Source organism: Arachis stenosperma, chromosome 3 (assembly GCF_014773155.1).
Source record: "Arachis stenosperma cultivar V10309 chromosome 3, arast.V10309.gnm1.PFL2, whole genome shotgun sequence".
Classification (NCBI taxonomy): domain Eukaryota; kingdom Viridiplantae; phylum Streptophyta; class Magnoliopsida; order Fabales; family Fabaceae; genus Arachis; species Arachis stenosperma.
The window spans coordinates 19,491,172-19,517,126 of NC_080379.1; the positions used below are offsets into that span (position 1 = coordinate 19,491,172).

General features: G+C 37.1%; 1 protein-coding gene and 1 non-coding gene across 2 annotated transcripts; both read left to right on the top strand.

The window, feature by feature from the left end:
* The first annotated feature begins 1,489 nt into the window (after positions 1 to 1,489).
* Positions 1,490 to 1,597, top strand: LOC130972515 (small nucleolar RNA R71). The gene has a single exon (XR_009083677.1). It is a non-coding gene; the product is annotated as a small nucleolar RNA R71 (small nucleolar RNA).
* An 18,665-nt stretch (positions 1,598 to 20,262) lies between these two features.
* On the top strand, positions 20,263 to 23,791 carry LOC130970167 (eukaryotic translation initiation factor 3 subunit E). Its single transcript, XM_057896159.1, has 8 exons — positions 20,263 to 20,627; positions 20,739 to 20,893; positions 21,548 to 21,775; positions 21,868 to 21,989; positions 22,175 to 22,394; positions 22,712 to 22,854; positions 23,167 to 23,304; positions 23,435 to 23,791. Exons 1-8 carry the CDS (start codon positions 20,420 to 20,422, stop codon positions 23,532 to 23,534), a joined length of 1,314 nt encoding a protein of 437 aa, XP_057752142.1. The 5' UTR covers positions 20,263 to 20,419; the 3' UTR covers positions 23,535 to 23,791.
* Positions 23,792 to 25,955: the final 2,164 nt, after the last annotated feature.

Here is a 25,955-nt window from a genome sequence, read left to right on the forward strand (position 1 = left end):
CCTTAAACACAAAGGATTTTTCATTCACTTGAATGATCAGTTCACCTCCATCAACATTAATCACAGCCTTTGCTGTGGCTAGGAAGGGTCTGCCAAGGATGATGGATTCGTCCATGCACTTCCCAGTCTCTAGGACTATGAAATCAGTAGGGATGTAATGGTCTTCAACTTTTACCAAAACATTCTCTACAAGTCCATAAGCTTGTTTTCTTGAGTTGTCTGCCATCTCTAGTGAGATTCTTGCAGCTTGTACCTCAAAGATCCCTAGCTTCTCCATTACAGAGAGAGGCATGAGGTTTACACTTGACCCTAAGTCACACAGAGCCTTCTTGAAGGTCATGGTGCCTATGGTACAAGGTATGGAAAACTTCCCAGGATCTTGTCTCTTTTGAGGTAATTTCTGCCTAGACAAGTTATCCAGTTCTTTGGTGAGCAAAGGAGGTTCATTCTCCCAAGTCTCATTTCCAAATAACTTGTCATTTAGCTTCATGATTGCTCCAAGGTATTTAGCAACTTGCTCTTCAGTGACATACTCATCCTCTTCAGAGGAAGAATACTCATCAGAGCTCATGAAAGGCAGAAGTAAGTCCAATGGAATCTCTATGGTCTCATTTTGAGCCTCAGATTCCCATGGTTCCTCATTGGGGAACTCTATGGAGGTTAGTGCACGCCCATTGAGGCTTTCCTCAGTGGCGTCCACCTCCTCTCTTTCCTCTCCAGATTCGGCCATGGTTATGGCTTTGCACTCTCCTTTTGGATTTTCTTCTGTATTACTTGGGAGAGTACTAGGAGGGAGTTCAGTAATTTTCTTGCTCAGCTGTCCCACTTGTGCCTCCAAATTCCTAATGGAGGACCTTGTTTCAGTCATGAAACTTTGAGTGGTCTTGATTAGATCAGAGACCATGGTTGCTAAGTCAGAGGGGTTCTGCTTAGGGTTCTCTGTCTGTTGCTGAGAAGATGATGGAAAAGGCTTGCCATTGCTAAACCTGTTTCTTCCACCATTATTGTTGTTGAAACCTTGTTGAGGTTTCTCTTGATTCTTCCATGAGAAATTTGGGTGATTTCTCCATGAAGAATTATAGGTGTTTCCATAGGGCTCTCCTAGGTAATTCACCTCTTCCATTGAAGGGTTCTCAGGATCATAGGCTTCTTCCTTAGATGAAGCATCCTTAGTACTGCTTGGTGCATTCTGCATTCCAGACAGACTTTGAGAAATCAAATTGACTTGTTGAGTCAATATTTTATTCTGAGCCAACATGGCATTCAGAGTGTCAATCTCAAGAACTCCTTTCTTCTGACCAGTCCCATTATTCACAGGATTCCTTTCAGAAGTGTACATGAATTGGTTATTTGCAACCCTTTCAATTAGTTCTTGAGCTTCTGTAGGCGTCTTCTTCAGATGAAGAGATCCTCCAGCAGAGCTATCCAAAGACATCTTGGATAGTTCAGAGAGACCATCATAGAAAATACCTATGATGCTCCATTCAGAAAGCATGTCAGAAGGACATTTTCTGATTAATTGTTTGTATCTTTCCCAAGCTTCATAGAGGGATTCTCCATCCTTCTGTCTGAAGGTTTGGACTTCCACTCTAAGCTTACTCAATTTTTGAGGTGGAAAGAACTTTGCCAAGAAGGCATTGACTAGCTTTTCCCAAGAGTCCAGGCTTTCTTTAGGTTGAGAGTCCAACCATATTCTAGCTCTGTCTCTTACAGCAAAAGGGAATAGCATCAGTCTGTAGACCTCAAGGTCAACCCCATTAGTCTTGATTGTGTCACAGATTTGCAATAACTCAGCTAAAAACTGATGAGGATCTTCCAATGGAAGTCCATGGAACTTGCAATTCTGTTGCATTAGAGAAACTAATTGAGGCTTAAGCTCAAAGTTGTTTGCTCTAATGGCAGGGATAGAGATGCTTCTCCCATAGAAGTTGGGAGTAGGTGCAGTAAAGTCACCCAGCACCTTCCTTGCATTGTTGGCATTGTTGTTGTTTTCGGCTGCCATGTCTTCTTCTTCTTTGAAGAATTCGGTTAGGTCCTCTACAGAGAGTTGTGCCTTAGCTTCTCTTAGCTTTCGCTTCAAGGTCCTTTCAGGTTTAGGGTCAGCTTCAACAAGAATGCCTTTGTCTCTGCTCCTACTCATATGAAAGAGAAGAGAACAAGAAAATATGGAATCCTCTATGTCACAGTATAGAGATTCCTTGAGGTGTCAGAGGAAGAAAAATGGAAGACAGAGGTAGAAAATTCGAACTTATCAAAGAAGATGGAGTTCGAATTTTGCATTAAGGAATAGTGTTAGTCCATAAATAGAAGGATGTGAGAAGAAAGGAAGTAATTTTCGAAAATTAAGTAAAAGATTTTAAAAACATTTTGAAAAATACTAATTAATTTTCGAAAACCAAGAGTGGGAAAGAAATCAAGTGATTTTTGAAAAAGATTTTGAAATTAGAAATCAAAAAGATTTGATTGAAAACTATTTTGAAAAAGATGTGGTTAAGAAGATATGGTTGGTTTAAAAAGATGTGATTGAGAAGATATGATTTGAAAACAATTTTAAAAAGATATGATTTGAAAACAAATAAAAAAAGGATTTGATTTTAAAAATTAATGACTTGCCTAACAAGAAAAGATATGATTCAAACATTAAACCTTTCTCAACAGAAAAGGCAACATACTTAAAATGTTCAATCAAATCATTAATTGTTAGCAAGTATCTTTGAAAAAGGAAAGAAATTGATTTTGAAAACATTTGATTGAAAAGATATGATTTGAAAAAGATTTGATTTTGAAAAACTTTGAAAACTTGAAAAAAAATTGATTTTGAAAACAAAATCCTCCCCCTTGTGCCATCCTGGCGTTAAACGCCCAGAATGGTGCACATTCTGGCGTTTAACGCCCAAACTACTACCCTTTTGGGCGTTAAACGCCCAGCCAGGCACCCTGGCTGGCGTTTAAACGCCAGTCTGTCTTCTTCACTGGGCAGTTTTGAATGCCCAGCTTTTTCTGTGTGATTCCTCTGCAGTATGTTCTGAATCTTCAATTCTCTGTATTATTGACTTGATAAGACACAAATTAGAAATATTTTTGGATTTTTAATAATAAGGAATAATCAAAATGCACTTAAAATCAAATAACAATGCATGCAAGACACCAAACTTAGCAGTTTGTATACCATTGACACTAACAAAATGAGAATGCATATAACAAAACACTCAAGTCAATAGAATTCAAAGATCAAAACAAGGAAATCATCAAGAACAACTTGAAGATCAATGAGGACACATGCATGAATGCAATAAGAACAGAAACATGCAATTGACACTAAACTTAAGATGAGACTCTAGACTCAAACAAGAAATATTTTTGGATTTTATGATTTTGTAATTTTTTTTGTGCTTTTTCAAAAATTAAGTAAAAAGGAAAATAAAGGTATCAAAATTCTTAATGAGAATTCCAAGAATCATGCAATGTTAGTCTAAAGCTTTAGTCTAAAGGAATTAGACATGGCCGGCCAAGCTTCAGCAGGACATTGCATTCAAGAGCTAAATTGATGAAAATCAATCAGCTTTGGTGATGATAAGAACATCACCTTGAAACACTAGAATTCATCCTCAAGGAACTCTGAAAAAAAAATACCTAATCTAAGCAACAAGATGAACCGTCAGTTGTCCATACACAAGAACAATCCCCGGCAACGGCGCCAAAAACTTGGTGCACAAAATTGTGATCACTACAACTTCGCACAACTAACCAGCAAGTGCACTGGGTCGTCCAAGTAATACCTTACGTGAGTAAGGGTCGATCCCACGGAGATTGTTGGTATGAAGCAAGCTATGGTCACCTTGTAAATCTCAGTCAGGCAGACTCAAATGGGTATGGTGATATACGAATAAAGCATAAAGATAAAGATAGAGGTACTTATGTAATTCATTGGTAGGAACTTCAGACAAGCGTATGAAGATGCCTTCCCTTCCGTCTCTCTGCTTTCCTACTGTCTTCATCCAATCCTTCTTACTCCTTTCCATGGCAAGCTTATGTAGGGTTTCACCGTTGTCAGTGGCTACCTCCCATCCTTTCAGTGAAAATGTTCCCATGCTCTGTCACAGCATATGGCTAATCAGCTGTCGGTTCTCGGTCAGGCCGGAATAAAATCCATCGATCCTTTTGCGTCTGTCACTAATGCCCCGCCTGCTAGGAGTTTGAAGCACGTCACAGTCATTCAATCATTGAATCCTACTCAGAATACCACAGACAAGGTTTAGACCTTCCGGATTCTCTTGAATGCCGCCATCAGTTCTCGCCTATACCACGAAGATTCCGATTAAAGAATCCAAGAGATAAACACTAGAGCCTTGGTTGCTTGTAGAACAGAGTGGTTGTCAGTCACTTTGTTCATGAGTGAGAATGATGATGAGTGTCACGGATCATCACATTCATCAAGTTGAAGAACAAGTGATATCTTGGACAAAGAACAAGCGGAATTGAATAGAAGAACAATAGTAATTGCATTAATACTCGAGGTACAGCAGAGCTCCACACCTTAATCTATGGTGTGTAGAAACTCCACCGTTGAAAATACATAAGAACAAAAGTGATCATTGGTTTCGGTCCCAGAGAGGGAACCAGAAGAACCAAGATGAAAATACAATAGTAAAAGGTCCTACTTATAGAAAACTAGTAGCCTAAGGTTTACAAAGATGAGTAAATGACATAAAAATCCACTTCCGGGCCCACTTGGTGTGTGCTTGGGCTGAGCAATGAAGCATTTTTCGTGTAGAGACTCTTCTTGGAGTTAAACGCCAGCTTTTATGCCAGTTTGGGCGTTTAACTCCCATTTTGGTGCCAGTTCCGGCGTTTAACGCTGGAAATTCTGTAGGTGACTTTGAACGCCGGTTTGGGCCATCAAATCTTGGGCAAAGTATAGACTATCATATATTGCTGGAAAGCCCAGGATGTCTACTTTCCAATGCCGTTGAGAGCGCGCCAATTGGGCTTCTGTAGCTCCAGAAAATCCACTTCGAGTGCAGGGAGGTCAGAATCTAACAGCATCTGCAGTCCTTTTCAGTCTCTGAATCAGATTTTTGCTCAGGTCCTTCAATTTCAGCCAGAAAATACCTGAAATCACAGAAAAACACACAAACTCATAGTAAAGTCTAGAAAAGTGAATTTTAACTAAAAACTAATAAAAATATACTAAAAACTAACTAGATCATACTAAAAATATACTAAAAACAATGCCAAAAAGCGTATAAATTATCCGCTCATCATTGCCCTAGTTCGTTCACTAGTCTCTGTCTATTTTTCTGTCGGTAAAACGTTACAAATTTTTCTTTGGTTTTTATCTTTTCTTTGACTTTTATCTTTCTTTTATCTTTACCTCACTAATATGTTCTTACCACTCCCTAAGTGTTTTATGAAAGTAATTAGGAGAATTATGCACTTAAAGTTGTCTTTCTAAAGCTTTTACGAAAAACTGCCTTTTTCGCATTATTTTATTATTTTTATTAAAATATTATTTTTATTTAAATATTATTATTTAATATTTAATTATTTTTTATTATTTTGTCATTAAATTTTTGAAAATTAACTTACCTTTTACTTTTAACCTTTAAAATTCACTTTTTACCACCCGTAACTTTTAATATTTCTACTTTTACCACCCTAACTTTCAGAAATTACAAAACAACCCCTTAAACACCAAAAATTTTACTTCCTTGCTCTTTTTAAGATCTAAGGCCTGTTCTTCATTGTTCTTCATCACACTCAAAGTGTTCTTCATGTTCTTCATAAATTCTTCAGATTCTTTCTCTGTTTTTACCCGTTTTTTAGTCTTTTCAGCAAACGATTTTTACTACAATTCATAATAAATTAGCAGCAACTAAAACCCCATCTTTTCTTCATGATTTCAACACAAATTGAACCTCAATTTAAGCTTAGGGTTTTGTTTTTCCAGCTGCCCAAGAACATGAACTTTAAAGCTTGAATTTCATCAAATTTCATCAGGATTTCACCAAATTTTCACCAAGAATCAATCATATATGCAACCAATTTTTAGCACAGCCAAATAATACAACATTAACACATCTCAAACACAAATAATCAAGATTAATTTCGTGACACCCTACCTGGTTTTGCTGCTCCTAATTCAATTAAACTTTCAGGTGGTCCCTAAGCACTTTTTCCTCCTAAATCACATCAAGAAAACACATATTTAACCATGTTTCCTTGAAACCGAATCAAAAGAGAGATGGTGCAGCCAACTCACCTTGATCCCAGCCTTGATAAGTCATAGGATCATGTAGAGAAATAAGAGAGGATCATTTTGGTCGGATTGAAATTTTGATTTAAGTTTTAGTTCAGCAGAAATCAAGCTTTGAAGATTTGGAACTAAGAACTTTTCTCTCTTTTTCTCTCTACCTATTTTTGGCCACAAAGTGAAAATGAGCCAGTCTTGGGGGGTTTTTGGGGTGTAGGGTGAGTTGTGATTGGTTGGCTTGGAGGTGGATTAAAATAATATTAAAATATCTCAGGTGTATAACTAATAAAACTAGATGTATCAGAACACTTGCAAAAACATCTCTAAAAATTATTTTCTGAGCTACTAGCATAAATGACACTAGTAACATATTTATTATGAGAATAAAACATGAATAATGAGGCCTTAGCATTGCTAAAGTCATCAGAGAGTGCTGGTGCTAAGCTGCACCAGTAAACTATGAACCCGGTTAAACCGATTTTCTGTTTTTAACTAAAACTGACTAGGTAACCTTATAATATCATTCAAGAAGCTTCTAATACTCATATAATGATGATATTACCCTATTATCTCTCTTCTCTCATGAATCGAGTCCGGTTCGTCAAATTGAGACTATTTACAAAAAACCGGATCAAAATTCCTAACCGATACGGTTCAAAAACTATGTTCTTCATAACTACATTATCGAGCTTGCCTCATAAAAGGTTCTAGCTTAAAGATGACATAATGACAATTAGGATTGATATTCTTGATGATATATCAAAGGTTTTCCCTTTACTGATCTTTCGGAGAAATTCGTGCTTTCAGAAAAGGTCTCGCGTACTCGAAAATTGGGGTTGTTACAACTAACGTTGGCTCAAAGTCCCTTCTTCACATTAGAGTTCACGTTAACTTAGTTAACGTGACTCTTAACGTGGGCAATGATGGCTTCGAGAGCGTTATTGGCAATCACTTTTCTCATTAACTTTGCAAGTTACCTCCCATTCCACGTTAGTGGTAACGTTAATTAGATTAACGTGACTGCTAAGTGGTTCTTCCTTGCTCCCTTTGGTCCTGAAATCAAGCAATAGAGTGCATCAAAGTTCTAATCCAAGTCATGGGTAATGCAACATACAATTTGTTACTAAACTCATGCAAAATCCTCATGAAATCATGTAAAATTCACAATGTATGTTTGAATCAAGGTGTAAGTGAATATCTACCCAAAACTAGCTTATTTCCTAAAGAAATGCCTGAAACTACCTAAAAAATAGTAAAGAAAAGGTCAGTGAAACTGGCCAAGATGCCCTGGCATCAATCCCTGAGGTCCGTTTTAGACTTAAGAAGAATGAGTATCCAGAGATCCGGAGAGAGATCCGGAGAAGAGGTTGGGAAGTCCTAACCAATCCCATCTAAGAGGTTGGAATTCTAATTGTACAAGAGTTCTATGCTAATGCATGGATCATGAAAAACCATGACATTAGTGTGAACCCAAATCCTAAGAATTGGAGCACCATAGTTCGAGGGAGAATCTTAGATTTTATTCTGGAAAGTGTGAGGTTGGCGTTCAACTTGCCTTTGGTGCAAGGAGATCCACATTCCTACACTAGAAGAGTTAAATTTGATCAAAGACTTGACCAAGTGCTCTTAGACATTTGTGTGGAAGGAGCATAGTAGAAAAAGAATTCCCAAGGCATGCCCATTGGTGCACGAATTTGTAATCCGCACAACTAACCAGCAAGTGCACTGGGTCGTCCAAGTAATACCTTACGTGAGTAAGGGTCGATCCCACGGAGACTATTGGTTTGAAGAAAGCTATATTTATTTTATTATTCTTAGTCAGGAAGCTAATAGGATTAAAAGTGAAATTACTAGATTTGATTATAAAAATAAAAGAGAATAACAGTGTTACTTGTTGTGCAGTAATGAGAAATATGTTGGAGTTTTGGAGATGCCTTGTCCTTCGAACTTCAACTCTTCCTTAAAATCCTTCAACACACGAAAAGTCCCTTCCATGGCAAGCTCTATGTAGGGTGTCACCGTTGTCAATGGCTACCTCCCATCCTCTCAGTGAAAACGTTCCTATGCTCTGTCACAGCACGGCTAATCATCTGTCGGTTCTCAATCAGGTTGGACTAGAATCCATTGATTCTTTTGCGTCTGTCACTAACGCCCAGCCTTCAGGAGTTTGAAGCTCGTCACAGTCATTCAATCCCAGAATCCTACTCGGAATACCACAGACAAGGTTTAGACTTTCCGGATTCTCATGAATGCCGCCATCAATCCGGCTTATACCACGAAGATTCTGCGTAATGAATCTAAGAGATACTCATTCAGTCTGATGTAGAACGGAGGTGGTTGTCAGGCACACGTTCATGGTTTGGGGAAGGTGATGAGTGTCACGGATCATCACCCTCTCCATAATTAAGCGCGAATGAACATCTTAGATAAGAACAAACGTGTTTGAATGGACAATAAAGGAATTGTATTAATTCATCGGGACGCTGCAGAGCTCCTCACCCCCAACAATGGAGTTTAGAGACTCATGCCGTCAAAAAGTATGTAATTTAGATCTGAAAATGTCATGAGGTACAAGAAATGTCTATAAAAGTTGTTTAAATAGTAAACTAGTAACCTAGGTTTACAGAAAATGAGTAAACTAAGATAATTGGTGCAGAAATCCACTTCTGGGGCCCACTTGGTGTGTGCTGGGGCTGAGACTAAAGCTATCCATGAGTAGAGGCCTTTCTTGGCGTTAAACTCCAGGTTATGACGTGTTTTGGGTGTTCAACTCCGGATCATGACGTTTTTCTGGCGTTTAACTCCAGACAGCAGCGTGTACTTGGCGTTCAACGCCAAGTTACGTCGTCTATCTTCACGCAAAGTATGGACTATTATATATTGCTGGAAAGCCCTGGATGTCTACTTTCCAACGCCGTTAAGAGCGCGCCAATTGGACTCCTGTAGCTCCAGAAAATCCATTTCGAGTGCAGGGAGGTCAGGATCCAACAGCATCAGCAGTCCTTTTTCAGCCTAAGTCAGATTTTTGCTCAGCTTCCTCAATTTCAGCCAGAAAATACCTGAAATCACAGAAAAATACACACACTCATAGTAAAGTCCAGAAATATGATTTTTGCCTAAAAACTAATAATATTTAACTAAAAACTAATTAAAACATGCTAAAATCTACATGAAATTACCCCCAAAAAGCGTATAAAATATCCGCTCATCACCCATTCAACTAAGAAGGATTGACCTCAAGCCCGTGGCTAGAGGATGGTTGAAATTCATCCAACGCTTTATCATCCCTACTAGCAATCGATCAGAAGTGACCATTGAAAGAGCCATCATGATCCATTGCATCATGATTGGAAGTGAGGTGGAAGTACATGAGGTGATTCCTTAAGAACTGTGCAAGATAGCTGAGAAGCCTTCCACCAAAGCAAGGTGAGCTTTCCCTCATCTCATCTGTCACCTATGCAATGATGAGGATGAATCTATCATCCTCGGAAGACCTTTCCTAGCAACTGAAAATGTCATGATTGATGTGGCAAAGGGAGAAATGGTTTTTCAACTAGGAGAGGACTACATCTTGTTCAAGATGTCCTACCCTAACTCTCCCTCTGAAAAAAGAGAGATAATTGTGCAACACTTAGTGTTTCAACCATATCTTTCAGTATAGAGCTTTGCTAAGTCCCCAAACATCAATTCTAAGTTTGGTATTGGGCAGCCATTAACAAGCACCGAGAACAAAGGTACTAGGAAGAAAGTACCTAAAGGCTGGAGGGACAAGAAAGTCCCGACTGAAAGCCTCTCACCTGGCATGAGAGTTGTCTTCACTAAGAAACCAGTCATACCACATACAGTGAGTCGTATCCTGTCTCTAGAGCATATGGAGCTCATTCATGAGAAGACAGGTAGCAAGTTCACTATAAGGGGCAAAATTTTGAGCCCATACTCACCTCTGTAAGGAGCTAACCGTCAAACTAATGACGTTAAAGAAGCGCTTGTTGGGAGGAAACCCAACCCTAATTAATTATTTCTATTTCCTTAATTTTGTTTTTCTTTAAGTTTTTTCTTTAGGTTCATTATCATGTGCAGCAGTCAGAACAGAGACAAAAATGTTCAACAATGAAAACATAACACTCTGGATGGAGTGTTGCTGGCGTTGAACGCCAATCAGGGATCAGATCCTGGGCATTCAAACGCCAAAGCAGAGGGCAGGGACTATGAATTCCCTAGCCTCTCAGGACCAGCGGGTCCCATAGCATATTTACCTACCCCACTTCTTCTCTCTTCTTTTCACCTTTCCCTATATACTCTTCCCTATGAATCCTAGACTAATCATATCCATATCACTTTCCCAAAAACATCATAACTCCCACCAACCTCCACCTACTTCAAAATCAAATTTCCCTCCCACTTACCACACCTATCACCGAACCTAACCCTAGCCCACTGATAAACCCTAGTTGTAGGGTTTATCTTTTGTTAAATTTAGAGCATTTTATTGACCTTTCCTCACATTTATTCAATGAAATAGCATAATTTTTTTATTATCTCCTTATTTGTACTTAGATGTGAAAATATGCTTTTTAGGCCTTTAACTTGATGATTTTAATCTCTCTTTGATTCCAATAGATGCCTTGATATGTTTGTTAGTGATTTCAGATTGAAAGGGCTAGGAATGGATCAAAGGAGTGAAGAGAAAGCATACAAAGTGGAGAAATCATGAAAAGTCAAAGATTTGGAAAACACCCATTGACGCGCGCGCGTACTGTGCGCCTCTGCGTGGATTGCGAAATGCTCCATGGACGCATACGCGCATTGTGCACGTACGCACACTGTGCGTGTACGCGCCGAAGGCCGCACGTGACCCTTTTAGTAAAACTCGTGCCTGGCGAATTTTGGAGCATTTCTAACCCCATTTAGAGCTGAGTTTTTGGCGGGAAAAGATAAAAGGAACCAAGGATTGAAGGGGAACGCATCATTCATTCATTTGAGGGAATTCATTCATCTAGGAAGTTTTAGTTTAGTTTTAGAGAGAGAAGCTCTCACTTTTCTCTAGAATTAGGATTAGGTATAGGTAGAATTTCTAGATCTAGGTTTTAATCTTTGCTTTCATCTACTTCTTCCATTCAATTCCTTGTTGTTACATCTTGCTCCTCCACTCTTGTGTTGTGATTTTTTCTATTTTGTTCTTATACTTTGTTATATCCCCGGTTGATCAGGAGATGCATGTAGCGAGCACATATCAGGGGCCTACTACCATTTCACACATTGGTCACTCAGATGATTGAGTTAGCAGGCGCCCCCATGGAGGGACGATGATGTGTTACCACCACCCCCAGACGAGGACGATAAGGAGGCTGTTATTCCTTGGGGTTCGTGGATGCACGAGAATCCCCCATCCAGGTGCCGGTCTCGAACCAGAGCAGCAGTAGAGGCAGCAGGACCCTCTTCTTCGGCAGCAGCAGTACCTTTACCACCACCACCAGCACCCAAGCCGACCTATCTTCTGGTTCAGCGTCTATTCTGTTACATGGAGCGCAGTAAGTGCCGTATTATGTGACGCTTAGACCGAGTGGACTTGGCATTCACAGCACAGGGCATTGAACTACCACCTCTTCCCAACTCTTCGGCATCCGATGAGGAGGAGCATGTGGAAGAGCATGTGGAGGAGCCGGCTCAGCAGGAGGCACCCTCACAGACACAAGGTACCCAGGAGACACAGCAGCCTCCCAAAGAGCCAGTGACCCAGCCTGAGCCCCAGCCGCAGCCAGATGCGACCATTGACCCCCATTCCGAGCCTGAGCACTAGCATCGAGGACGATGCTTGATCTTAAGTGTGGGGAGGTTACTGTCGGTGAATTTAGTGAACATTTTCGGACACTATTACTTAGTTATCTTATTTTGCTTTATTTCGCACTCTTTTGGGATTATTGTATATATTTGCTATTGTGGATACTTTCATACTTTATCTTAGTTGTAGCTTTCTTTTACTTTAGTTGTCGCATTTTGCACCTTAGATTGGATACATTGCATATTTCAGTTGGATTTTCTCTATATAGTTGTTTTAGCCTTTTGGTTGTGATTTGGAAAATTATTTTGGATTGTTGGGAACCTAGTTGACCCTTTGTGCATAACAGGATTTATCTTGATTGAAAAAGAGATTAACTACGGAAATTTAAAAAAAAATTTCTTAATCACAACATTGCATTAATAAGCTTAGTCAAAATGATGAAATTTTCCAAGGAATTTATCTATAGGGCACCACCCCAATTGGTTGGAAATTTTTTATGAACTTGCATGAATTCATATTTTGTGAAGCATGTTTTGAGCTAAGAACACAAGCTTGTGAGATTTGAGCCTATTGATGTGGTTACATCTTATAACCACTTATTTTCCTTCTTATGTGTAATTATTCTCTTCCTATGATTGTGATCCTTGATTTGCCTAATTCTATATGTCCACTTATTCCTTGTATTCATGCATTTATATGATTGAGGCCATTATTTCATTAGCTCACTTACCCAAATAGCTTACCTCTTACTCTCCATCGTAAACCAACTTTGGCCTACGCTCAACCCAATTGTTCTTTATTTTAGCACATTACAAGCCTAAAGTGAAAAACAATAAAAGTCCCTTGTTTGGATCTTTGATTAGCTTAGGCTAGTGAAAGTGTTTGTTATTCAAGTTTGGGAAGATTTGGAAACATTGGTGGGGATAAAAAGACGTTTTGTATTTCTATATTTGGGAATTAGGTGCATACTCATGTATTGATTAAATGTATAGCCCTTATGCATTGATGATTCTTATATGTAGCTTGAAAGAAAGAAAAAAATTGAGAAAAATAAAAGAAAAAAGAAAAAAAAGAAAAAATATAGATGTGAAAAAGGAAAGAAAAAAATAGGAAAAGAAAGAAAAAAAGAAAAATAATAAAAAGGGAACAAAATGCCCCAAAGTGGAGCTCAATAAAAGATCAATACATAAGTGTTGTGAAATGAAAAGAAAATGCATGAGTATGTGAAAAAGTGAAAGATGGGTAGTTAGGTTAGCTTTGAATTTGTATAGGTCATTATATAGGTTAGGTGGGAAAGTCTAGGTTAATCAAATATTCAAATTCCTAGTCCACTTAACCATATGTGATCCTACCTTGACCCTAACCCCATTACAACCTTTGAGAAAGACCTCATGATATTTGTATGCATGCATTGAATGATTGTTGATTATTAGATGAAGAACAAATTTTGGAAAGCATGATTAGGGGAGAATTGAGTGAATCAACCCCTAAAAACTTGAGCAAATAGAGCGGATACACATCCGGTGAGGGTTCGATTGCTCAATTACATGCATTCACCATAATCATTCTTATTCATGCAAGTTTGTAAACCTTTTTGATAGTTCAATACAATTGTGGGTTGGATTTGATTCCTATTGCTCTAAGCCCTTGTACTAGCATATGCTCCCTTGGAAGTTGAGTTGCTTTGACCAAGCATTTACATTCATATAGATAGTTGCATTTAGATAGTTTGCATTTAGATAGTTTAGCCGCATCGAATAAATGTCATACGCTTACTTCATTCTTAGTTTAGCATGAGGACATGCTAAGGTTTAAGTGTGGGGAGGTTGATAAACCCCAGTTGTAGCGTTTATCTTGTGTTGAATTTAGAGCATTTTGTTGATCTTTCCTCACATTTATTCAATGAAATAGCATGGTTTTTTGATTGTCTCCTTATTTGTGCTTAGATGTGAAAACATGCTTTTTAGGCCTTTAACTTGATGATTTTAATCTCTCTTTGATTCCACTAGATGCCTTGACGTGTTTGTTAGTGATTTCAGATTGAAAGGGTTAGGAATGGATCAAAGGAGTGAAGAGAAAGCATACAAAGTGGAAAAATCATGAAAAGTCAAAGATTTGGAAAATGCCCATGGACGCGCACGCGTACTGTGCGCCTCCGCGTGGATTGCGAAATGCTCCATGGACGCGTACGCGCCGAAGGCCGCACATGACCCTTTTAGTAAAACTCGTGCCTGGCGAATTTTGGAGGGTTTCTAACCCCCATTTGGAGCTGAGTTTTTGGTAGAAAAAGATAAAAAGAACCAAGGATTGAAGGGGAAGGCATCATTCATTCATTTGAAGGAATTCATTCATCTAAGAAGTTTTTGTTTAGTTTTAGAGAGAGAAGCTCTCACTTCTCTCTAGAATTAGGATTAGGTTTAGGTAGAATTTCTAGATCTAGGTTTTAATCTTTGCTTTCATCTACTTCTCCCATTCAATTCCTTGTTGTTACATCTTGCTCCTCCACTCTTGTGTTGTGATCTTTTCTATTTTGTTCTTATACTTTGTTGTGGATCTACTTTTGTACTTTTATTTTTCTTTTAATGCAATTTGAGGTAATTCATGTTAATTGTGATTTTCTTGATTGTTGTTGTTAATTCCTTGCACTCAATTGTTGTTAGAAGTCATTCTTGTTGTTGAATTACTATGCTTTCCTTTTGTGCCTTCTAAGTGTTTGACAAAATGTTTGGAAGGATTTTAGAGTAAAATTTTATGTTCTTGGCTTGGGAAGGTAACTTAGGAATTCTTGAGTTACAAATGTCCAAGTGATTGATGATTGATAGCCATTAACTCTAGTTCTCACTAATTCAATTAGTGGAAAGCTAGGAATTATGAACTTGGATTGATATAGCTCACTTGACTTTCCTTTACCACTAGTAAGGAATGATTTAGTGGGATTGATCCTTGCAATTATCATGTTGTGGTTAGTAATTAGGATGGAGATCCTTGACCACCAATTTTTGTCAAGACCATTTTATCATTTGAATTTCATTGTCATTTACTTTTCTTGTTTCTTATCCAAAACCCCAAAATATACAATCCATAACCAATAACAAGAACACTACCCTGCAATTCCTTTGAGAGACGATCCGAGATTTAAATACTTCGGTTATTAGGAATATTAGGGGTTTGTACTTGTGACAGACAAATTTTTGTATGAAAGGATTATTGTTGGTTTGGAAACTATACTTTACAACGAGATTTCATTAGTGAAATTCTAAACCGTCAAAAATCCTCTCGTCACCCACCCCTATAAATACCCCTCATTCTAACCCTTCACAAACACACCATTCATACACATAAAGCCCTCTTGGCCAAAATCACTCTCTCCCTCTATTTTCATCTATTTTCTTCTTCTTCTACTCCATTCTTCTCTTTTATTTATTTTTGCTCGAGGACAAGCAAAGCTTTTATGTTTGGTATGGGAAAAGCGTTGTTTTTTGCTTTCTATTACCACTTATGGCACCCAAGGTTGGAGAATCCTCTAGAAAGAGGAAAGGAAAGGCCATAGCCGCCACCTCCGAATCTTGGAAGATGGAGAGATTCATCACCAAAGCCCACCAAGACCACTTCTATGAAGTAGTGTCATAGAAGAAGGTGATCCATGAGGTCCCTTTTAGACTTAAGAAGAATGAGTATCGAGAGATCCGGAGAGAGATCCGGAGAAAAGGTTGAGATGTCCTAACCAATCCCATCCAAGAGGTTGGGATTCTAATGGTGCAAGAGTTCTATGCTAATGCATGGGTCACGAAAAACTGTGACATTAGTGTGAACCCAAATCCTAAGAATTGGAGCACCATGGTCCGAAGGAGAATCTTAGATTTTAGCCCGGAAAGTGTGAGGTTGGCGTTCAACTTGCCTTTGATGCAAGGAGATCCACATCCCTACACTAGAAGAGTTAACTTTGATTAAAGATTGAATCAAGTACTCTTAGATATCTGTGTGGAAAGAGCACAGTGGAAAAGGAATTCCCAAGGCAAGCCTATTCAACTAATAAGGCTTGACCTCAAGCCCGTGGCTCGAGGATAGTTAGAATTCATTCAACACTCTATCATCCCTACTAGCAATCGGTCAGAAGTGACCTTGAAAGAGCCATCATGATTCATTGCATCATGATTGGAAGTGAGGTGGAAGTATATGAGGTGATTCCTCAAGAACTGTACAAGATAGCTGAGAAACCTTCCACCAAAGCAATGCTAGCTTTCCCTCATCTCATCTGTCACCTATGCAATTCAGCTGGAATTGTCATAGAAGGAGACATTTTCATTGAGGAAGACAAGCCCATCACTAAAAAGAAGATGGAACAGACTAGAGAGCATGCACAAGAGCCTGTGCATCCGCCTCAACATGAGATCCCTGAGATACCTCAAGGGATGCATTTTTCTTCTCAAGGCTATTGGGACCAATTGTATAATTTTCTTGGAGAATTAAACACTAATATGGAGCAATTGAGGTTGGAGCATCAAGAGCATTCCACCATCCTCAATGAAATGAGGAAAGACCTAAGAGCCTTGAGAGAAGATCAAAGAGTTATGAGGGAGGAACAACAGAGACAAGGGCGCGACATTGAAAAGATCAAGCACTACATTAGATCCTCAAGGAGGAGTACTAGCCGCCGCCATTAAAGTGGATTCATTCTCTTAATTCCCTTCTCTTGTGTTATTTTTCTGTTTTCTGTCATGTTCTATTATCTGTTCTATTATTTTTGTTGCATGATAATTTCTATCTCTATCTTAAAGTTATAAAATATTCCATATATCTCTCACTGTACTTAAAAGAAAATTTTATTTGAAAAGAATTGAGAGATACATGAATTTCGAGTTTTATAATAAGAAAAGTCAATTATTTTGATGTGGTGGCATTGCTTTTGTTTTCTGAATGTATGAATAAATAGTGCATATTTGAAATTGGAATTAAGAATATTGGCTCTTGAAAGAATGATGATAAAAGTGAAGTATTATTGGTGATCTGAAAAAAAAATTGATTCTTGAATGAAGAAAAAGCAACAAAAAGCATGTTCCAAAAGAAAAAAAAATATAAATATGCATGCGAAAAAAAATTAATATAATAAAAAATAGAAAAAGCCAATAACCCTTTAAACCAAAAGGCAAGGGTAAAAGGATCCAAGGCTTTGAGCATCAATGGTTAGGAGGGCCTAAAGGAAACAAAATCCTAGCCTAAGCGGCTCAACCAAGCTGTCCCTAACTATGTGCTTGTGGTGTGAAGGTGTCAAGTGAAAAGCTTGAGACTGAGTAGTTAAAGTTGTGATCCAAAGCAAAAAGAGTGTGCTTAAGAACTCTGGACACCTCTACCTGGGGATTCTAGCAAAGCTGAATCACAGTCCGAAAAGGTTCATCCAGTTAAAGTGTCTGTGGCATTTATGTATTCGGTAGTAATACTGGAAAACAAAGTGCATAGGACAACGGCCAAGACTCTAAAAAGCTGTGTTTAAGAATAAAAAATAACTAAACTAGGAGAGTCAATAATATCATCTGAATTCTAAGTTCTTATAGATGCCAACACTTTTGAGTTTCAATGGATAGTGAGATGCCAAAACTATTTAGAAGCAAAAAGCTATTAAGTCCTGCTCATCTAATTGAAACTGAGCTTCATTGAAAACTCTGAGATTTATTGTATCTTACTCTTCTTTTTATCCTATTTTGTTTTTAGTTGCTTGGGGACAAGCAGCAGTTTAAGTTTGGTGTTCTGATGAGCGGATATTTTATACGCTTTTTGGCATCATTTTCATATAGTTTTTAGTATGTTTTGTTTAATTTTTAGTAAGTTTTCATGAGTTTTAGTCTAAAAATCACATTTTGTTATTCTACTATGAGTTTGTGTATTTTTATGCAATTTCAGGTATTTTCTGGCTGAAATTGAGGAGTTGGAGCAAAAGTCTGTTTCAGAGGTAGAGAAAGCACTGCAGATGTTGTCCGGATCTGACCTCCTTGCACTTAAAAGAGCTTTTCTGGAGCTACATCAATCCAAATGGAGCGTTATCAATGCCTATTAAAAGCTAACATCCAGAGCTTTCCAGAAATATATAATAGTCTATACTTTGCTTCAGAATAGAAGGCCCAAAACAGGCGTTCAACGCCAGCCATCTACCCTAGTCCAGGCGTCCAGCGCCCACCAAGGGGAAACCAGCGTCCAAATGCTCTAGAGCCCTCTTAACTCGTGAATCTCATCAAAACTCAGCCCAAATACTCACCAAGTGGGCCCAAGAAGTGGAATTTAGCACTAAAAGACTGTTTTACCCTTTTTATGTAATCCTTAGTCATTAGTTTAGTATTTAAAGGATATTTTACATTATCTTCCAGGACTTTTACACCATATTCACGTTCATCATTTTATTTTCTATCAGTATGAGTTTCTAAACCTGCTAGGTTGAGGAGAGGAGCCCTGCTGAGTTTTATGGATTAATAAAGTATTACTGTATCTTTTTCAATTCGTGTTTAATTCTCTATTCTAAGATGTATCTTCGTTCTTCATTTTAAGACCGCGTGCCTGACAACCGCCTGCGTTCTTCTTGGGTTTGTGTGAATACATAACTGGAAAGCATTGAACCACCAGCTTGATTATACATCTCTTAGACAGCTAATCCATGATTTCGTTGGGGACTTCTCGAGACACCAGTTCAGCCGAGGTATGGGGAGATTAGAGTCTTTGTGGTAGAGGCTAGAATCCAAAGGTGTGGCATTCTCTGATCTGGAAGATTCGACCTTGTCTGTGGCGTTTTGAGTAGGATCATGAAGGAAAATGAACTGCAGGAGCTTCACCCTCAATTAGAATGGATCCACATTAACCCTGTGGTTCAGATTGGAGGATCATTAGCGACCGCGACCGTACGGCATTAATCACATACAGCCTACCATAGAAGAAATCATTCACAGTTGAAGAAGACAGTAAGACCGAATTAATCCAAAAGAATAAAGCATCTCCAAGCCTTAACCATCTTCTTATCATAGTTTACACGGCTTCTGAGTTCTGAGTAATGTTCTCTTTTTATTCTCTTTTATGCAATTAAACAATCAAACCACCTACTCTTCTATCCGCTTGACTAATATCTACAAAATAACCATAGCTTGCTTCAAAGCACAATCCTCGTGGGATCGATCCTGACTCGCTCAGGTATTACTTGGATAACCCAGTGTACTTGTTGGTTCAGTTGTACGAAGTGTAGGAATTCATGCACCATCTACCTTATCGAAAGAAATTATCATCCCTATTCACCACATTTCTCAACCTTTTTTAATTTAGTTTTCTTAATAGTATTGTTATAAAATTAGCAAAGTGATAATATTAAATCACTTTTAAGAAATTTGAAATACAAATTTAATAAAAAAATATTTGAGACAATATTAATACCTATGGTAAATATTTAGAATCAAAATAATTTTTACCATTTGCTTTTTTTTAAACAAACGTTGAAACTAAAACTTGAAAAACTAACACTTGAAGATTTTTTTATGGATCTATTTTCAAATTGAAAATAGGTTTAATTACTTTATCGAATTTTATCGTTTTATTTAATATTTAATTAGATTTTTATTTTTTTAATTGGATTCTTATACTATATTAAATTTATAATGAAGTGTTTAATGTGATAAAAATATTAGAATTAATAAAATATTTCATTAAACAAAATAAATATACCTAATATTTGATTGAATATTTTATTTTGTTAATAAAATATTCTATTTTATTTAATAGATTATTACAATAATTCCAATGTTCTTGTTACAACATGCATTTAGTTATAAAATCTAATATAATATAAAGACTAAATTAAAAAAATACAAAAACTGAATTAAATTTTAGTAAAAATTCACATATAATTATTGTTTTATATAAAATTGATAACAAAAAATTATTAAAAATTTAATATATTTAATTAAATTATTATCTAATAATTTTTAACTATCAACTCTATTTAAAAATAGATATTTATTTATTATTTTGTAAAAAAAGATAAAATTTAAATTTTTTAAATTTTAAATTTTTATTTTAAAAAATAAAATATAATCTCTCATATTTTTTTAATTTTATTTATAAAATAAATAATAAAAATTTATATTTTATTTTTTAAAATCAAATCGAAGAGAATAAGATAAGAGAGAGAAAATTGAATGACCAAATTGCGATATCTAAAAGAAAATGTCAGATATAAAATCAAAAGGTTAAGGATGGAATTTAACCTAAGCGTACCTTAGACTACGTTCTCCTAGGTTACTCTCCATCCGAACCTTACCACCAGTCTTTCTGAAAAACCCTCGTCTCCTCGACACACACGGAGGGAGGTTTTGTTAGCAGCTGCCGCAACCCCTAATTTCCATAACAAGGCAATGGCGACCTACGATCTCACGCCTCGGATCGCTCCGAACCTTGACAGGCACCTTGTGTTCCCTCTTCTGGAGTTCCTCCAGGAGCGCCAGCTTTACAACGATGGCGACATCCTCAAGGCCAAGATCGAGCTCCTCAATAACACTAACATGGTTGACTATGCCATGGACATCCACAAGAGCCTCTACCACACTGAAGACGTTCCTCAGGGTCTCTCTCTCTCTCTCTCTCACTATTTTCGTTTAATTTTTATTTTAGTTTTAGGGGGATTTATTATTATTATTATTATGATTATTTATTTATTTATCGGTGTGGTGTCAGATATGGTGGAGAGGAGGGCGGAAGTTGTGGCGAGGCTGAAGTCGCTGGAGGAAGCAGCTGCGCCGCTGGTGGCATTCCTTCAGAATCCGTCCGCTGTGCAGGAGTTGAGGGCTGACAAGCAGTATAACCTTCAGATGCTCAATGACAGATACCAGGTTATATCGAAGTTTTCTTTTTTTTTTTTTTAAATAAAAATCAATTAGTCAATTGTGACGAGTTTTCGATTAGTCTCTGAAAAATCTGAGTGATTATGTAGGATTATAGTTGAGTTTGTGGATGTTTGTTTACTAGGTATGAGTTAGGAAGAGAAGTGCAAGTCATTCCCTTCTTGACTCTCCAATTTGGAGGGGGAAAAGTGAGATTTTTAAGTGTCTAGGTAGGTCTCTTGATGTTCCACTCATTCTTTTTACTCTATTCCGATTAATTGTGTTGATTTAGAGTATAAGATACAAGATGGTTGGGAGAGGAGTGTGTCTTGGTACTGGCAACTAAGCAGAACATTGTTGCCCCAATTTTGGAATTTGGTATCGGGTTATTCTTCAGATCTAGTCTTTTATTTATAAGCTTGAGTCCATTATATATTTGGATTTCATGAAATCTCACTCTATATGATATAATGTTTGCAAAATTTTGTACATCATTGCTTAATTGTTTGTCTATAAATAATAAAGCGTTTGTAAGTTTTTTTTTTTTTTTTTTCCTTCAGCCTAGACCTTAGAGTCCTATTTATTTTGTGCGTGTGTGAGAGTGTTTGTGTGTGTGTCTGTTTGGAATTCTAACCATTTTAGTTTTGATTTTATTTATAACAGATTGGTCCTGCACAAATAGAGGCATTATATCAATATGCCAAATTTCAATTTGAGTGTGGAAACTACTCTGGTGCCGCTGATTATCTTTATCAGTATAGGGCTTTGTGCACAAATAGTGAAAGAAGTCTGAGTGCATTGTGGGGAAAGCTTGCAGCTGAAATACTGATGCAAAACTGGGACATTGCACTTGAAGAGCTGAATCGTTTGAAGGAAATCATTGACTCAAAGGTTGTTCTCTCTGATCTTTTAAGTAGCAGCGTGTACTCTTTTTATTTCATGCTCCAACGATATTGACTCCTCAGCATTGAACTTTGTTGCAGAGTTTTGCATCACCTATGAATCAGGTGCAAAGCAGAATATGGTTGATGCATTGGAGTCTGTTCATATTTTTCAACCATGACAATGGAAGAACACAGATAATTGATCTGTTTAATCAGGACAAGTATGCCTTCTTTGACTTGACCCCTCTTTTCTGAGTGTCATCACACATAGATTTCATGTATTTTAATTTTTAGTTTTAATCTTCATCAAGCTGGTTAATTGCTTCCTGTCCCAGGCCATTTTTCTTGCATATTTTGGGATCAACACCGTAATGGTAGTTTATCTAAGATGCGGTTTGGTTTTCAGGTATCTAAATGCAATCCAAACTAGTGCTCCACACCTTTTACGATACTTGGCCACAGCATTCATTGTCAACAAGCGCAGGAGGCCTCAATTCAAAGATTTCATAAAAGTTATTCAACAGGAACAGAATTCGTATAAAGACCCGATCACTGAGTTTTTGGCTTGTGTTTATGTCAACTACGACTTTGATGGGGCACAAAAGAAGATGCGGGAGTGTGAAGAAGTAAATTTTCAATTCATCATTAATTCTTTATTTTTATTTTTATGTTTTGACAGATTCAGTTTGATTGAAAGACAAATATTGGGGTGTTTTTGGGGATGGGAGAAAACTGCCCTAGTTAGTATTTATAGTTGAGGTAACGTAAGGATGCAATATTGGGTGGAAGATATAGGTGGCTGTCAAATTCAAAAGGTTGCTAAAAGAATAAGAATGAGATGAGTAAATGTTGTGGTTGTGATGAAACTTTTAGTCTATTATGTTTTCCTTTAGGCTTCTCAACGTATGTTACCCCTTACTATGTATAATTTGTAAATATGCAGGTGATTCTCAATGATCCATTCCTTGGTAAACGAGTTGAAGAAAGCAACTTTTCTACTGTACCATTGAGGGATGAGTTCCTTGAAAATGCTAGGCTATTCATCTTTGAGACATACTGCAGAATACACCAACGCATTGACATGGCGTATGCACCTTTCTTATTTAGAATGTTGTAGTTCCCTGGCTTCGTAACCCTTAAATGGACTTGTTAATATTTTGAAATGTTAGTGCAATTTTTCAACCACAATGAACAGCTTTTGTGCTTTTTACTGAGACGTCGAGAATCAATTAAAGGCACAAAATAAGTGATTTTGCATTCTCTGATACTGATCATATGTTTTCATGCAGTGCAACTTGAGTGTATATTGTTGGAGTTGAAAGAAAGAATAATTTTTTTTTTTGAGGTTGCCCAGTTGCTGATTATTTTATTTATTTATTTATTTATTTATTTTTGCAGAGTTCTTGCTGAGAAGTTAAATCTGAATTATGAGGAAGCCGAGAGATGGATTGTGAATCTCATCCGTAGCTCAAAGCTCGATGCCAAAATAGACTCTCAAACAGGAACAGTTATCATGGAACCCAATCATCCCAATGTGTAAGTTATTTGATACAGATAAAGCCTTGTTTCGTTTCCAATCATCATGTACCATTTCGCCTTCCTTATTTCGTTTGTCATTTTATCATTCTTCGCACACCCCTGACCTTTGAGATTCTTATATATCCAGGTATGAGCAGCTGATTGACCATACCAAGGCTCTTAACGGGCGTACCTACAAGTTAGTTAGTCAACTTTTGGAACATTCGCAGGCGCAGGCAGCTCGTTAACTTGCTCGCTAGATGGACTTAAGATTAATTATTTCATCTTTTTAGATCTCGTGATTTTGTTTTGAATGTTTTGAATTTTATCGAACTACATTGGGCTGTAGCCTGTAATCCCACCGGAAGATGGTTTATCAGATTATGTTACATTTTGTTCCAGACTTCTAGTGTTGATAATCACCATTTTGTTCAGAATATTTACCATAAACTCCTCATGTTTCACGAATAATTCCATTTGGAGCTGGAGTGTGTAAGCTATCTAATTTGGTTTCGATATCGGGGGAATTCTACAAACGACCCAAACGAAAAAGCTTGCTTACAAAGTCGTTCACTTGGTTCTTGTTTAGCGTGGAAAAGAATAATTCTGTTAAAAAATGAAATCAAACTTTTCCGTGTTTTTTATGGAAAAAAAATTGTCTTTAAAATTTAAAAAGAAAATCTGAAATTTTAATGACAACCTAGACATTTATGAACATGAACACAGAAATTTGTGAAGAAATACAAGACAAACAAAATAAAACACAGTTAATTACCACACATAAAACTTTTTACTATTCATTCACAGAAATTTCTTTTTCTATTACCTCTTCTTTTTCTTTTTTCATTTCTTTCTCTCAACATATTTATTCTCTTTTTTATGTTTTATTATTCATACGATATAATTTTCGCGTCTCTCTTATGTTTCTACCCTAAATTGGAGTATTTCATTCCAAGAAATCAACTTTTAACTTGAATGGTACAAAAACATAAAAATTAGTACATAAGAAAAATACAAAAATTCTAGTTGAAAAACATTATTTTTAGTTGTCCACACTTTTATTTTTTATATATTTTTCAAGTTTTTCATCTTCCTCGTCTTTTTCTTTCTCTCAACACGTTTCTTCTCTTCTCAACACAATTTTTCTTCGTGTTTTGTTATGATACTTGTTCATACTAGGAGTGGAGATCACAAACATGAGAAGGAGAGTTGGAAGATCGGAGATTCTAACTTCGACGAGTGTAGAATTAGACCAGGGGATAATCTACAAGATATTCCGATACTTAAGTTGGCGATGTGTTTTGATAGTATGATATTGTTTAGTGTTTATCTACTGAGTTCCCTTTCCTTTTATCCCTGTATTTCGAGATTACCGTTTTTCCAGCATTTACTGCCTTTATATCATATTCATAATGCCATGAATTGGTGGTTTCATGACTTAGTAGCGTGGCCGTTGTACCGTATCTGACATTATCTTGTAACGTCAGATAACATCAGATTCTTATTTAATTGCTATCTTATTACGTCATTATTTCTCTATAACAATGTCCTCAACTCGGGCCTCTTGACTTTGATGACTTTGTCAAGAGTACTCGAGTTTATGAAGTTGTTTTTAAGGGGTATTCTTTAATCAGAATTCTAAGGGATTCGTAAGGAAACTGGCTTTCTTGGCACAGTTATAACTTTTCTCGGTTTACGAACCATTTGGTCATTTATAAATTTTCGCTGCATCAATCAATGCCATATTAACTTCTAATTAAATAATCTTTAACTTTACTTTCTGAAAATACTTCTTCCTTCTAAGGAATCCTCTTCGTTTCGGTCTTCTTTCACCACCATTATAGTGAAAAAAGATCACCTTTTTGCAAGCGTTTTCCAAACACGTTTCAAATTTTGGCTAATTCTAGTAAGGTTCTTTTATTTCCTCCGCTTTTTCCTCTTTTTTTATCTAACTTTCTAATGTACATTTCTCATTTTATGCTTTGCACTTTAATTTTTTTCACCGCTTCGTGTGTTTCATCTATGGTTCTGTGCATTGTTTCATACATTCCCCTCGCAATTTTAGTTTTTGTATTTGATACCTTTGATTAGGTTTAGCATAGTAGGGGTACCGTTGTTTTAAGTTTCTGTAATTTGATAGTGACGGTTTTTATTTTTGCCCACATTTTTCCAAACTCTTCTGTATTTTCTAGAATTGTGGTGAATTATTGAATTTTCTAGGTAAATTTTAGAGTTTCTCAACCCTTGATAATATATTGGTGGTGTCCCTATAGGTTTTTGTGAGATGCCGAGGAAAAAAGTTATCGCGAACATGGTGGAGCCGCTAACCGTCCGAGGCCACGACCGGCCCCGATTCCTCCAATGAATAGTAAACTTGAAGTATATATTTATTCCCGAATATCTGGGAAGGTCAAGGCCATTCCTTCTACCATCACACAAGAGGAACTTGATAAATTGAGAGAGGCTAGGGTTATATTTAATTCTGATATAAGCAATTTGTATGGTTTTTTGGTTCCCAGGTCCGAGGATAGATTGTGCCATATAAAAAAATATGCTGGCACTGTCCCTGACTGATTATCAATGTATAAGACTTTGTTCTCCCGGGTAGGGTTTGACTTCCTTTTTCCGGCTTCCAAGTGAGCGTTTTAACTCACATTGGATGTGCCCTT

What these genes read in the sequence shown, in the direction of transcription:
- LOC130970167 (XM_057896159.1), top strand. Translation starts at nt 20,420, where the DNA reads ATGGCGACCTACGATCTCACGCCTCGGATCGCTCCGAACCTTGACAGG. An exon ending in GATCTGTTTAATCAGGACAA is followed by an intron (nt 21,990 to 22,174) that starts GTATGCCTTCTT and finishes TTTGGTTTTCAG; the next exon opens with GTATCTAAATGCAATCCAAA. An exon ending in CACCAACGCATTGACATGGC is followed by an intron (nt 22,855 to 23,166) that starts GTATGCACCTTT and finishes TTATTTTTGCAG; the next exon opens with AGTTCTTGCTGAGAAGTTAA.